At 32.4% G+C, this 14883-nt stretch overlaps 1 protein-coding gene across 2 annotated transcripts in view; it reads right to left on the bottom strand.

Moving 5' to 3' along the window:
• Positions 1-14883, bottom strand: part of LOC130447831 (43 kDa receptor-associated protein of the synapse homolog) — an 82436-nt gene that overhangs the window by 4799 nt on the left and 62754 nt on the right. For both annotated transcript variants that reach the window (XM_056784865.1, XM_056784864.1), the window contains exons 9-10: positions 12946-13137; positions 7222-7421 (exon numbers count right to left, since the gene is read on the bottom strand). In XM_056784865.1, the coding sequence (XP_056640843.1) occupies positions 7222-7421; positions 12946-13137 (392 nt within the window). The remainder of the gene's footprint in view (positions 1-7221; positions 7422-12945; positions 13138-14883) is intronic.

The raw sequence follows: 14883 nt of genomic DNA, 5'->3' as shown, positions 1-14883 counted from the left end.
ATTTCTTGTTACGCAGCTTGCTGTCCTTTATTAAATATGGGCCAGCATAGTCAATACCTACCGTATGAAATGGCTTTGATGGTTTAACCCTTGATGAAGGTAGTTCACCCATTCTTTGAATTAGCCCAGTAGGCTGTACTCGAAAACATTTTACACATTTTCGTAAAACTCTGCGGATAACTTGGCGACCAGAAAGAGGGCAAAACTCATTTCGAATGGTAGCTAGTACTGTTTGAGTACCAGCGTGAAAAAGCCTTTTGTGCTCATGATTAACATTTAATTCTGTGAAATAATCCTTACATGGTAAGATAATTTGATGCCTTTGGTTATAAAATAGATCAGATTTGTTCAGCCTGCCACCAACTCTCAATATGTTTTCGGAATCTAAGAATGGTGAAAGAAGAAGCAATTTGCTTTTATGTGAAATCTGTTTTCCTGATTTGAGTTTGTCTATTTCTGGTTTAAAATTCTTGTACTGCACTGATTTTATCAAAGTACATTTGGCGATATCAAGTTCTCCCAAAGTTAGTTCACCTAAATTTCTGAGTTTTACTGACCTTTTGCAATTCGATGCAAACCTAAATAAATACGCAGTCACATGCAATAAAGTTTTGTAATTAGAGTATTTAGATATTATGTCAAAATCATTGCATATTTGTGCTCCCAAGGTTAAATTTATAGAAAGTTTTGTTTCTGGTAAATTTGTAATACCATTATTTGGAGCTAAAGGCCATTGGCTAGAATGCGGCAAAAAGGAGGGCCCATTCCACCACATTTTATATGAGCTAATTTCTGAAGGTTGTACTCCCCTTGATATGAAATCGGCTGGATTTTCCGAAGAAGGCACATATCTCCATTCCTTGTCCATCGTTAAGCTTTGAATTTGAGATATTCTGTTAGCTACAAAAGTCTTAAGAGTACTAGGTTCCCTTTTTATCCACGCCAATGTAATTGTGGAGTCACACCAAAACATTATTTTATCAAAGGATAAATTCAATGATTCCAGTAGCCTTGAAGCTAATTGTGCACCTAAAAGTGCTGCCATAAGCTCCAGACGGGGAAGGGTAATTGTTTTCAAAGGTGCTACCTTGGATTTTGCACAAGCTAAACTTACCTTATAGCCAATATTATTTCGGGATAAAATATAAATTAATGCTCCATAAGCGCTTGTGGAGGCATCAGTGAAACAGTGAAGTTCTAAGTCAATGACATTGATTATCATACAACGTGATATTTTTAATTTCACATATGTTGTCATAAAAATTTAAAAACGATTTAACATAGTAATCCGGTAAAACATCGTCCCAATCTACCTTGAGTGACCACAATTTTTGCAGTAAAATTTTTGCCGTTATTGTCACCGGGGCGATTAATCCCAACGGATCAAAAACTTGTGATATTATAGATAGAATCGATCTTTTGGTATAAGTTTTTATACTTAATTTGTTAGCGGAATAACTAAAAACGTCCTCTAAGGAGAACCAAAAGACTCCTAACGTTTTTGTACTGGATCCATTCTTAATCATAAATTCAGAGGAAGAGAGATCCAGATTTAAATTTTCAAATATTTCTGTTCTATTTGACGTCCATTTTCGAAGTGGAAATTTAGCAGAATCTAGAATATTTATCAAGTGTTTGATTAAATGAATGGCGTCTTCTACACTGTCGGTTCCTGAGATTAAATCATCCATGTAGAAATTGTTTTCTATGACGTGACTTGCCTCGGGAAAATCCTTTGAATTTTCTATAGCCAGTTGCTTCAAGCATCTGGTGGCTAAAAGTGAACTAGGACCTAAGCCGTAAGTTACAGTATTAAGTTCATATTCTTGAACCGATTTGGACTTATCTTCTCGCCATAATATATGTTGAAATTGTCGATCCGAGGGATGTAACTTTATTTGTCGGTACATCTTCTCTATATCTGCCGTAAAGGCAATTTGGTGCTTTCTAAATCTTAACAATGTATTAAATATATCAGGTTGTATGATTGGACTCACCATCAAAACGTCGTTCAGACTGATATTATTAGTTGATTTACAGGAACCATCAAAAACTACCCATACTTTAGTAGTCAAAGAACTAGATTTTAGTACACAGTGGTGTGGTAAAATGAATTTAACTTCTGACCCTAAAGATTCGTTTACCAAAGACATATGCCCCAACTTGGAATAATCTTCCATGAATTTAGAATATTCCGTATTTAAGTAACTATTATTCAGCACCCTTTTTTCTACAGACTTCAGTCGCTTTAGAGCTATATCTCTAGTTTGGCCAAAAATAGGTTTTTTTGAAAGGTAATTTAACAACAAATCGGCCATCACCTTCTCTATAAAAGTTTTTTACGAAATACTCCTCACAATTATTTTCTTCTACTGAGTAAACGGATTGATTTGTATTAGAAACTTCCTCAATTTTCCAAAAGGACTTTAATTGTTCCTGAACGTCTATTTTAGAAAGATTACAAAATGTAGCCATTGAAGGGGCTGTAAAATTTCCTGAAATGATCCACCCCAAATGCGATTCCTGTAGAATAGGTAGCCTCTTCCCTAGCTGATGTATCAAAAGTAATGTCAGCCAGCAATAAATTTTTAGGAATTTGAATGTTTGAAAGATCTATATTAAACTGTGGTACCTTACCTGTAATTTGATCTACGACTAAAAATGGTAAATTTGCTTCAAATACAGTATGAATTGATTTTATTTTTGCCTGAAAAATTTTAGAAACATTCGTAGAATTTGTTGCATTTATACCTACTACTGGAATTGAAACAGATTTATATGGTAAATTCAATGCATGTGCTAACTCGGTCGTACAAAATGAACTTTGGCTTCCGGAATCCAAAAGAGCTCTGCACCGCACTGGTTTATTATTAACATCGAAGATATCTATCAATGCAGTGAATAAAATAACACAGTTATTAAAAATACTTGTAGAACTCAAACTATTAATTTCGGATGCAGTTTCACCACTTTTGACGATTGTATATTTAATTTCAAGTTCATTTTCGTTATTTGTTGTATTAGACAAATTTCCTTTAGTATTAAAAAATTTAGTTGCATTACTAGCTTCATTTATATGTAATAATACGTTATGTTTCTTGTTACATATGCTACAATTGTATCCTCTACAAACATTAGCAAAGTGGCCCTTGCGAAGACAATTCACGCAACCCTTTAATTTCCTTACTGAATTTAGCCTAGAGACTGCATCTAACCGCAAAAAACTTTCACAATTATAAATTAAATGATCAGATTTATTGCAATATATACAAAATTGACCTTTAGTCTGTAAAGAAGCGTGACTTAACACTTTATTCTGTTTTACATTGGTATTATTATTTATATTTTTATTTATGCTGCATCTTTCCTTTAAAAAGTCAACAAATAAATCAATTCTCGGGGATTTTATTTTATGTATTTTAGTTTCCCATTCCTTACGTGTATATTTGTCAAGTTTCTTTTCTAATAAAAATAATAAAATTCTGTCCCACTCATCTACGGGTTCTTTTAGTTGCCTTAATGCTCTATAATTTAAATTGAATATGTCTAAGAAATTTCTTAAGTCAGAAAAATTTTCTTTATTGATTTTAGGCAAATCAAAAATATTTTTTAAATGGATTTTAATCAAAGATTTTGTATCCTCGTACCTGTCTTTTAACATATCCCATGCAATTTCATAATTTGAATCAGTACTTTCTAAGTCACCTATTAATTTTGCAGCTTCACCTTTTACTGCTGATTGCAAGAAGAATTTGCATAGAAGAATTTTTCTGTTGTAGACAAACTCGAATCATCATGAATTAGTGATTTAAATCGGTCGTGAAATGATGACCAACAATTTTCTTCACCCGAAAAAGATGGTAAGGAAATTTTTGGTAATCTTAGATTATGAGATATACCTGATCGCGGCCTAGAACTATCGACTATCAAAGATTCAATATCTGATACACCATCGTTCGTGTTCATCAAGGTTTTAGCATCATTTAGTAACTCATAAAATTTGTTTTCAAATTCTCTACGATCCTTATCAAAAACAATTTGATTTCTTTCCGTATCTTCTAAATTTTCCTCAATTTCCGATTGAATTGTTTCAAAATCGTCTAAAGATACTTTAAATCTTTCGAATCTATCGGCTACGTAAATTCTTTTTGAGGGATCTTGTTCGATTTCCTTCAAAAAATTCTCAAACCTTGTAACTGATGCCTTAATAATAGACCTTTTCTTATATAAATTCTTCATTTTTTCCGACTCGGCCATTTTATTTTATTTTTATCGCGCGCCTATGAAATGAGTTTTGATTTGTTTACTAGTAATAACTTTACAGAAAAACTGCGACCCTTTTGTACTTAGCCGCTCCGCCGGCGCCATCCGAATGTTTTGTCTACTTGGCTAATGAAAAAAACGGAGTATACTACCTTCTTACTAGGATCTAGGATGCAAATATTGCAAATACCTTTCTAAAGATACAACATGAATAATTCAAAATAATTTGTTGTGTATTAATCGATATTTATATTAATTGCTAATTACTTGTGAATTCATCTCGATACCTTAATATTGAATGATAATATTTGAGCAATAAAACAAGGCAATTTTTTTTATAATAAAGTAAAGAACAATACTATATTCCTATATTGAAACCAATTTTTACCTGTCTTTAAATTTACGTCAAATAAGTGTGCCTTACCGACAAGGTAATACCTATAGTTTTGTTTAACGTTAACCTGAAATATTTTATCTTGCAATTGTATTGAACTATATATTATTTACTGCAAAGCAATAATAAAAAACTCTTCCATCAGAAATCGACGACACTATGAGGAGGAATAAATAATAAAATGGAAAGGACTTACAGGTTTCTTCTTCCTGATGCGGTAATTTGAACGGATCTTCTTGTGCACGACACAATTTTATTTATTTATAATTTGTTAAACATCGGCTCTAAGGACCAAAATGTTGTGTTGAATGATGTGGACTGTATAATTTTATTTTGTATTTAAAGTTTCTATTTATTTTAAATGAAACAAAGTCCCACTTATTTTCTGGAAGCAAAGCTTCTTTTATTAGAACCAAAACCGTTCTTCCTTCGGTCTATATAATACACATACTCGTTCTTGTATTGCTACATAAAAACGACAAGTAACGAAGAAAGAGAGACTGCCAGAGGCGTAGAGTAGAATGAATTTCTAAATAAAAATTAAACAAAAATCAAAACAAAATCAAACAATGACCCTGTTCTTTGCACAGCTTGTCAATATAATAAATTTGCTCTAACTTTAGACCTTTAATAATAGTAAGAATTCTTTGTTTGTAGGGCCTTTTTTACGATCACCAACAGGAATAGGAATATTTTTTTCAGACAAATGCTAAAATTTGAGTTGTGAAGTTGAGAAATTGTGTACATATGGCTTCGGCCAATGCATTTATGTTTACGATTCGATGTTTTCATTGGTAAACAGAGTCCACGTGGACTGACGGTTTGGTAGATATTTACCTAATTTTATATGGAGGGGGAACATTATTTTTCATTTCTTAATTTGTTATGAGTGCCGTGCGTATTTATGAGATTGTTCCTCCCATAACTGTGTTCTGCAATTGATGTGCATTATCATGCAAAATGGTATTTTGTTTTATATAAATGGGACATATGCAATGACATGAGTTTCTCAAATTTATATTATACAGCGGACGCCTCTCAATCGAACGCACCGAATTATAAATAAGCTGATGCCTATGAGTGAGTGACATTTTCTGCGATATTATATTGAGAATATAGCTCATACAACCTGCATTCTCAAAAGTCGATCGTGATTTTTTTAACATTATAACGGTGTGCCAGTTGTGTAATACCTATCCCCATGTAAGTGTTATTGCACCATCTTCAAGTGAAAGATTCCTGATATCTTGCTACATCACTCATAATAACCTAAATAACAATAGCAACAGTGACATTGTGTATACGAGGATATATTGAAGAATTCTTAACCTACTATAGAATCAAACAAAATTTCATTGTCAATATATATATATATATATATATATATATATATATATATATATATATATATATATATATATATATAAATATATATATACTCAAAATATTCTCCACTTAATTGGACACATTTATTACAGCGAACCTGTAACGTCTCTAGACCTTTCAAAAAAAAATGTTTCTTCGTGTTCTTTTATTACTCCTCGTTGGAAGAAAATTTATGACCTTTTAAACTTATTTATTGTTGTACCCTTACCCAAAAAATTATTCTCACTCATTATTACTTCACGGCAATACCAGCAGATTTTTGGACACGAAACTTTTTAGGTTTTGGAGAACCAGAGTGTCGCCATTCTATCGATTGTTGCTTTGTTTCTGTTTCTGGAAATGTACCTAAGTCTCATCCATAGTAACAATTCGGTTTAAGAAGTCTACATCGTTTTCAAATCGAGCACAGATTGAACGCGATGCTTCACCCTTGCACGCTTTTGGTCAACATTCAAACATTTGGGGATCCACTGTGTAGCAATTTTTCTCATGTCCAAATTGACATGAATGCGTTCGTATGAAATATCAGTGCTTCAGATATTCGTTTTAGCCCGATTCGACGGTCTAATAAAATCATGTCATTAACTGATATAATAGATATTTTCGGGGACTGACACAGAAACTGACCTTCCCGATCGGTCATCATCTTCAATGGAAAATATACCTCTTTTGAAGCTTGCAATCCAATTTTTCACGGTCGCATACAAAGGGCATTCATCACAAAGGGTATTAAGCATCTTTTCATTTATTGCCTAACTCAGGTTTACTTTTTTGACGTCAAACTTTACACTGACACTTCTAATAAGTTAATGTTCGTTGCTATGGTAACGCAATATTTGGTTTATGCATAGAACTGGTGTAGGCTAACTAGATATCAATACATCCTCGTACATAATTTTATTGAAAATCTATTTTCTGATTGGAAACTATTAATTTTAAACCATTGGTTTGCATATAAATATTGTTCTCAAGTGAATTAATTTTACAAAATATGTATTTGTATATATATACACTTTTTTACCTCTTAAAAATCCGGTTCAATTTTGAAATATTCATTAGAGTTTTGAAAAATAACTATAATAGAAACTTTAAAAAAAGTCTACTTGTTTCACGTCATTAGCTGACGTTTTTTCGTACGTGAAATTTCATCTATCTAATTCGATTTTTCAACAACTCACCTTGCGTGTAGGATATGGGCACAAGGCAGGGCTTCAAGAGAATCACCTTCTAGACCATAGGGTGAGCCACATCCACCACATTGGAGATCTAAATCCTCTTGAATTCTAAGAGCAAGTCGTTCATGATGAAGTTTTTGGTCCTCATCTCCTAAGGCATGGTAAATACGAGACAGTCGTATTCGAATTTTCCTTACTAGGAGCTGTGAATAATTATACATCTGTTTACTATTTTATTTATCAACAGTAATGATTTTTTTCAATTCTTTTATGCCCATTCGCTACTAAATGGAGTTAATGGGAAAAGCGAGGATTCAAGACCAAATACCGGCTCCTCAATAAATATTTCGACTTTATCTAGATATGTAAAAAAGTTATCAAGATAATTTTCTATGTAATAACTGATATATATTATATGGCTATCAATTCAATCGCTAGCTTAGTTCTACTTATAAGACTTATAAAATTTATTATGAATGGAAAGGCTTAAAACCTAAACACCGACAGGCAAAAAGAGTTGCTAACTCAAATACCGTTAGATAAATACCAGTATACCCTTAGCATTCACTGCTCGGAGATTTATAGACTTGATAAACTACAGATACTAAAATATGATCAAACTTATTGAAAAAATTTTTTTTTAATGAAATAATAACTAGAATATATTCTCTCGCAACTCCAATCACGGCTAAATACAGGCCTTTGAAATTTCATGTTGGGTACATGATATATCCCTTTATTGTTCATGCTGTTCAATTTTTCTATTATTGCCAGTATATCCACAAAACTATAGTTTTATAATATTTAACTGGTGACTTGCCGTCTTCTGCCGTCTATTGTTGACATTGCTCTTAGCTCGCTACAGCTGGAACTTTCATTCACCCAATTCGTTTTTGTCTTTCTTTGGTTGAGTTGTTTCCATCACTACTTCTTGATCCTTTGTTAGGTGTATTTGCTGGAGTTATTTTTCCTTTGGTTTATTGAAATATTGATACCTATAATTGTTTTTCTCTACTGAAAAGTTTTTTTCATTTTCATTTCGTATAGACGCTTGATCAGGAACAATGGTTTCTTACTCAGATAAGGTAGATGACAGTATCGGACCATGTTTGGTTGAATTAGAAAAAATTCATTTGATTTCCACTGATCAGCTAAATCATTATCAACATTTTTGGTTCAAAGTATGTGACAGAATTCGTTTTTTATTTCCTTGTTTCACCATAAGCTCTTTCCTTCACATTTTTCTTACTACCGTTCTCAAAATTTCAAGAGTTTCATCTTTCCCTGCACCATTTCATTTAATACTAACACATGCTTTTATATTTTCGATTTTCGAATAGTTTAATTACACCGATTCCTTACATTATTTAAATTTTAAGTGTAGACTTCATTTAGAAGTATTAGTTTTTTCTTAATAATTTTTGGAAGAAAATCGTCCATACAGAATTTTCTTAGATTTACAAACATATCTGGAATAAAACGTCATTTGTATAAGCCGAGTAGAAGTATTGAGGGTGCATCGTTACTCCAAAATAGCTTATGAACCGATTTTTTCAAACCATACACTCTGGATATATTCCAAATTTTTCATAATAACAAATACAACCATCGAGACCAAATCAGTTACACTAGTTTGAAATTGAAATTATTTTAAAATGGCTTATTAAGAAAGGTTTAATAGGCTTTTTGTCATCAATTGTGTTGAAATGTCATGAATTATTCCTCATTGTAATTAGCAGGAGTTTATGGAAATAAATATGGTACTTTTGAGAATTAAAATCGTATAAAACGAAAAAACTAGACTATTGTGGATTGCAGCAAGTATGGGAGAACTCTTTAGTAAACTACAATTCCAATCCATCTTTCCATAATCAGGGAACTACAATATACAGTGAAAATCATGGGCTCTAAAACGAATTTGCAAAATCGTTAGTTATATAAGTAAATGATTTCCGTTTATCTTGGGAATAGTTTTCACCGTTTAATAATCATGGGATGCTATGAAGTATCTTCATTTGTATTATATGTGTGGTATCGGTCGGTCGAGAAATAAATCGTCGGAACTATGGTAGTGATATTTGACCTTCTTTGGTCATTTACTTACATAACTAAAGATTTTTCAAATTCATTTTAAAACCCATATATTTTATAAACATATATAAAAAACACTTTTCAAAAGCTTGGAATTATAGTTTAATAAAGAGTACTCATTTCCAAATTTGTTGCAATCTCAAATATTTGCTCACATAGTCTCTAGATTTTTGTAGTAAAAACGCTAATAACATAAAATAGAATTCAATTAGGGTAGGTGTTTTCACGAAGTCTATCCTTTTTTTCTAAAGAATGAATGAATCTTCTAAACGGTTGGAAGTCTGTCTTTCAATTCTTGAGGTGAATTTACCTCTGTAGCATAAACTTTTTCTTTAAGATACGACCAAACTGTGTAATCCTTCTTCTTCTTCTTCTTTCTTCTCTGCCGTTTAATTATTAAAGAGGTTGTAACTCCATCTCTCACGGGGTCTTCCAACGCTTCCGCGCCCTAAGGGCGATTTGGCTCTAGCTATTTCGACAATTCTGTCCTCATTCATTCGATCTATGTGTTCGTTCCACTCTCCCTTTCTTCCAAATATCCATTCGTTTACGTTGTCAATTTCACATGTTCTTCTAATGTCCTCGCTTCTCTCCCTGTCAAAAAGTGTTTTTTCAGCGATCCTGCGAACTATTTTCATTTCGGTAGTTAATATAGGCCGGATGACAGCCTTGTAGCTTTGGGATTTGGTCTCGATTCCGATATATTTGTTTCGGAAGATTGTATCGTTTAGGTAAGCTGAGGTTCATGCTGCTTTTGCTGTTTGGTTTCTTACCTCCGCTTCGATATCACCGTATCCTGATATTTCTATGCTATTCTATTCTATTAGTTATTTAAATTTCATCTTTTGTTGTATAATTGCATCATTTATAACCAATTTGCATCTGTTAGGTGTTATGAGGTTTTTAACCTTTTTGCCGTTGTGTTGAATTTGAATAGTAATGTCTGTAGGTCATCTTCGTTTTCTGTAATCAGAACAGCATCATCAGCATAGCATAGGATCTTGACGTCTTTGTTTCCCATTTTATACCCTTTCATGTAACTTCGTCCATAACGATGCTGAACAATACGTGGCTAAGAGAATCTCCTTGTCGAATATCATTACTTACAGGATTTTCTTCGGTAGTTATGCCATTGATTTTGGCCTGTATTTTGTTTACCTGGTAACTGTTTTCGATGTTTTTTATGTTTTTATGTTGTTATATGAGATTTGCCTGTTGTATAGAAGGTGTACCACGTTTTCCAGTTGTATCCGGTCAAACGCCTTTTTCAGGTCTATAAAACACATGAACGCCAGTTTGTTATAATCGATGGATTTTTCAATTATTTATCACAGGACAAATATTGCATATGTACAAGATCATCCTGTGCTGTGTAATCCAAGGGATTAAAATCGCATGATCGAGGAGGCTAATGAATTGGAGCTTCTGCACCTCTACCAATCCAACGATTCGGAAAATAGTACGATGGAGCTCGATCCTGCATAAAAAATTTTTCGTTCGTTTAACATTAAATCTTCACATGTCACCATTTAAATTTCGAGGTAGAATGTGATAACCTATTAATTTGTTACCTAAAGTTGATGCCCAAACATTAACTTTAAATGAGTGTTGGTATTGTGATTCCTTTTTGACATGGGGACTCTGATCACACCAATAGTGTGCATTATGGGAGTTAAATATAACTTGTCGCGTGAAGAAAAATCCACTCTAGACGGTAGATCGTATGGCAAGAGCTCTTGGACTTGTCTGTGATGATAAGTATGTAGCTGTTGTTATTTAAGTATCCTTCAAGTACTTGAAGACGACGTATTTGTTTGTCTTGCCACAATCCTTACTCTAACTGTTGGATTTTGATCAACTAAATTTCAAATTATATTCTCTTTATTAATGGTTCTTGTTGTTTTTGGCCTACCAGAATTTATTTTCTTAGATTTCACACTCCCAGTTTCTCGACAACGTCGTTCAATGGCTCTAAATGTATTATAACTTCGAAGAAAGTTTTCTGTATAGTGCGTAACAGCTGCACTAGAGTTTCCTAAATACCCGCATAAAGTTAATAACATGTCAGTGTATTCCAAATTTGAGTACATTGATTGATTAATTAATAATATCTAATTCAACAAATAACAAGGTTTTAGCAATGTAATTATTATTGACTCAACGTCATAACTACCAATGAATGACAGCTTTCAATAGCAAACTCAGAGAAAATGCTATTGCAGTATAAAATTCAAAGTTAAATAATTATGGGTACTCAGCTATTGGGGTACTCGTAGTATGAAACATACAATACAAGTCAATATGAAATTGTTGTTTGTTTCATACTATGCCTTCAATAGCTCAGTGCCCATACTTTTTAACTTTGAAAAACAAGATCCTATACTGATTAGACTGGATTTTTGTGAAACGTTATAAGAAACGAAAGCCCTCAGTCCCATTTTTTTAAATATATCCGTTTTATCGATGGTGTTTCCTTATTACTTCATAATTTTCAAATCAAAATATTCCGAAAACGGTATACAGTATCGAGTTTTATCAAGAGTACATTTTTGGTGTAGAATTAAATGATGTTCAAATTCACTGCAAATTTTGTTGTGATGAATCTAATATTGAAAAAGTTATGTTCAATACTAGGGCGCTAGTTACACTAGCGATGTAACTAGTGCCCTGTATGAGAGTCAGATATATAAACACATTCATTTGATGTATCAGCTTCAAAAACATATTCGTATGAAATTTCAATACAATATTGCTAATTTTTCTTCAACGCTCTTTATATTGAATACGGATGGCGTTACGAAAATTTTTTACCTAGCAAACCCCACATAATTTTTAGTATTCTATCTATACCAGAAACAAGATCACCTTTTTTGAAACACTCTGTATAATGTAATTTGGTGTGAATTTACAAACTGTAAACTATATATTTTACTCGGATATTAATACTAAGCCGTTCATTTTTTTTTTCAATGACAATCTTTGAATATTTTCAATAATTTTTGGTGTCTTGATACAATATGTTTTTATTGCAAAATTATAAAAAAATTTTGTTATTTAACTTACTATAGAAACATTGGTTGAATGGCGCTAGCTACACTGCTTGCATTGATGCTTGAGTCTATACCCTATTTTTAAACTAGGAGAATCATTTTAGGAAACTGTACAGTCTGGAAACGATGAACCACAAACAAAATAATTGTATCAGCTTCCAAAACATATTCGTATAAAATTTCAATACAATACGTAAAAAAACTATAATTATTTCTTCTTAAACGCCTTTTAACTTGGATACGAGTGGCGTAACGAATTTTTTTTACTGAGCAAACCCCAAATATTTTCCAGATGCCTATCTATCCTAGAGGCGACATCAACTTTTTATGAAACATTCTGTATTTCTAAATAAATTTTACCTATGTCTTATGAGTAGAAAATAATGCAAAATTCAAAATAATTGCCATAGATTCATTATATTTTGCATGCAGCAAAAATTGGCTCATTTCTCGGGTGTCGTTGGTTCTATTTAGGGTAGTATTATTCGCTCACAAAATATAATTCATGAATCTGATTTTTAATCGCATAGCTCTCCGACTATAAGTATATTGGCGGTTGTTTAATCAATGTTTAATATCGACTTACTTTAGCACCGACTGAACTAGCTACTTCCAATAACCTAGTATTAAATTCTAAGGGTCTGCAATTACAAATCTTATGTTGAAGTCTTAGAGCTTCGAGACACCTTGCTGCACCATCCATAGATTCCATTTGGATGACTCTATCTCCCATAGCAGCTGCCGAGCCCATGGCTGTTTCATATTGACGAAAAGCTTTCTACAATAAAAGAGAAAAAAAAAACAACAATAATTGAATAGAGATACAAATAAAATTAAATTTCAATATACAGAAGAAACCACAATGAGTAACAAAATTATAGATAATAGTAATACGTAATAATTAGTATGTAAGCCCAGCAAAATTAAGCCAGGATGCAGCATGCCCGGAATTAATTATTAGTATTAGAATAGAATAGAAATAGTAGATACAGAAAATATTATATTGATTTGATTTCAATTGGCAAGTGATTGTGCATTATTTTTACATTGTAAAATATTGAGCCCTCAACTAATTCTGAACGTGGAGTAGATAGGTAAAAGTCGTATTTTGCGTTCCTAAGTGGATAGCCGAGCATTACCTTTCTGAAAATGGAGAACCGTTCTTACGAATTATAGGCCAAATGTTACTCATGTATTAAAATTCTCCGAATAAACAACTCCAAGGAGCAACACACATATGTTGGATATAAAGCTATTTGTAGAAGATTGGAATCGTGGAGCAAAAATATGCAACTAACAAAACTAGGAATTTATGCAAATGCGAATAAGTATGTCAAAACATACTAGGGGTGATCCTTTTGGTTTATGAACAATTCACTTAATTTTCAAGCTAGAAACATTTTTAAAAAAGAAATTGGTAGGAAATTCCAGGTACTTCATCGTTATATTAGTTTAAATTTTTTCAACTCTCGCTTTCGAAAAGGGTGCAGTTCAAAGGGGTTGCATAAGCCACGCGAATACAAAAGGTTTTCAATTTAGGGTTTCCCCAAAAATAACTATCCTTCAACGAGCAATAACTCGATTATTATTGAATTTACAGAGGTTCTTAAAAAACAAATCCCTTTGTTTTTTTATCAGCTACATTTTTGTTTTCAATAATATTGCTGATAAAATAAAAACTTTTCAAGTTATTTATGAAAAACGGCAAAAAATATGCGACATTCGAGATTATTTTGATATAATAATTTTCATCTGAAAATTTTCACCGCCAGGGCAAAAGCAGAGTGTAAATTTTGAAGGCTATAAATACCACCTTCATACCATTTTTCAAGAAAGTCTACCTTGATTATCAAAATCGGATGGTACCTGGTCTATATAATGTATAAACCAGAATGCTAAGTGACAAATGGATAGATCGAGTTCGACCACCGCCGATAAAATTGAAGATCCAACTTTCATTAGCTAATCGTTTTTAGCTCAATTTTCGTAGATTACCTATACAGTCACAATAACAGGGCCAATTTAGTTCCGAATACGAGAGTCGATAAAGCAAAACTGCGGTTTTACAAAGGCTCATACCTTGTTACCAAAACTTGAAAGATACATGCGTTGAAACGTTTTTCCTCGAATAATGAAATCATATATGTGCGAAAAATCAACAATGTGAAACATGTGTTCCTCTTAATTGAAACTATATTGAAAAAAAAATGGAAATTGTAAAGGGGTTAGGATTACAGCTCTCATACTAAGAAGAAGAGTTCTTTCTGTGAAATGAGAATACATTTAGACGTGCTAATATATAATTCTCAGACTGACGAAATTGGTAGCAATTTACAAATGAGTTAGGAATCCTTTACCATACAATTCCTAAAAATCTTACAGCTGCAGAATAAGAAATATCAAATCAATCTCAAATACTATATTACTTTAAACGTGTACTAGTGGGCTTAATTATTTCTGATGCCATTTCTCCCTAAGAAAAGTTTTTTCACTCATTTTTTAGTTTGAACTGCTGGCATCGCAC

This window comes from Diorhabda sublineata, chromosome 8 (genome assembly GCF_026230105.1).
Source record: "Diorhabda sublineata isolate icDioSubl1.1 chromosome 8, icDioSubl1.1, whole genome shotgun sequence".
Taxonomy (NCBI): domain Eukaryota; kingdom Metazoa; phylum Arthropoda; class Insecta; order Coleoptera; family Chrysomelidae; genus Diorhabda; species Diorhabda sublineata.
The sequence above is the reverse complement of the archived record's forward strand: the minus strand, read 5'-3'. Positions and strand labels throughout refer to the sequence as shown.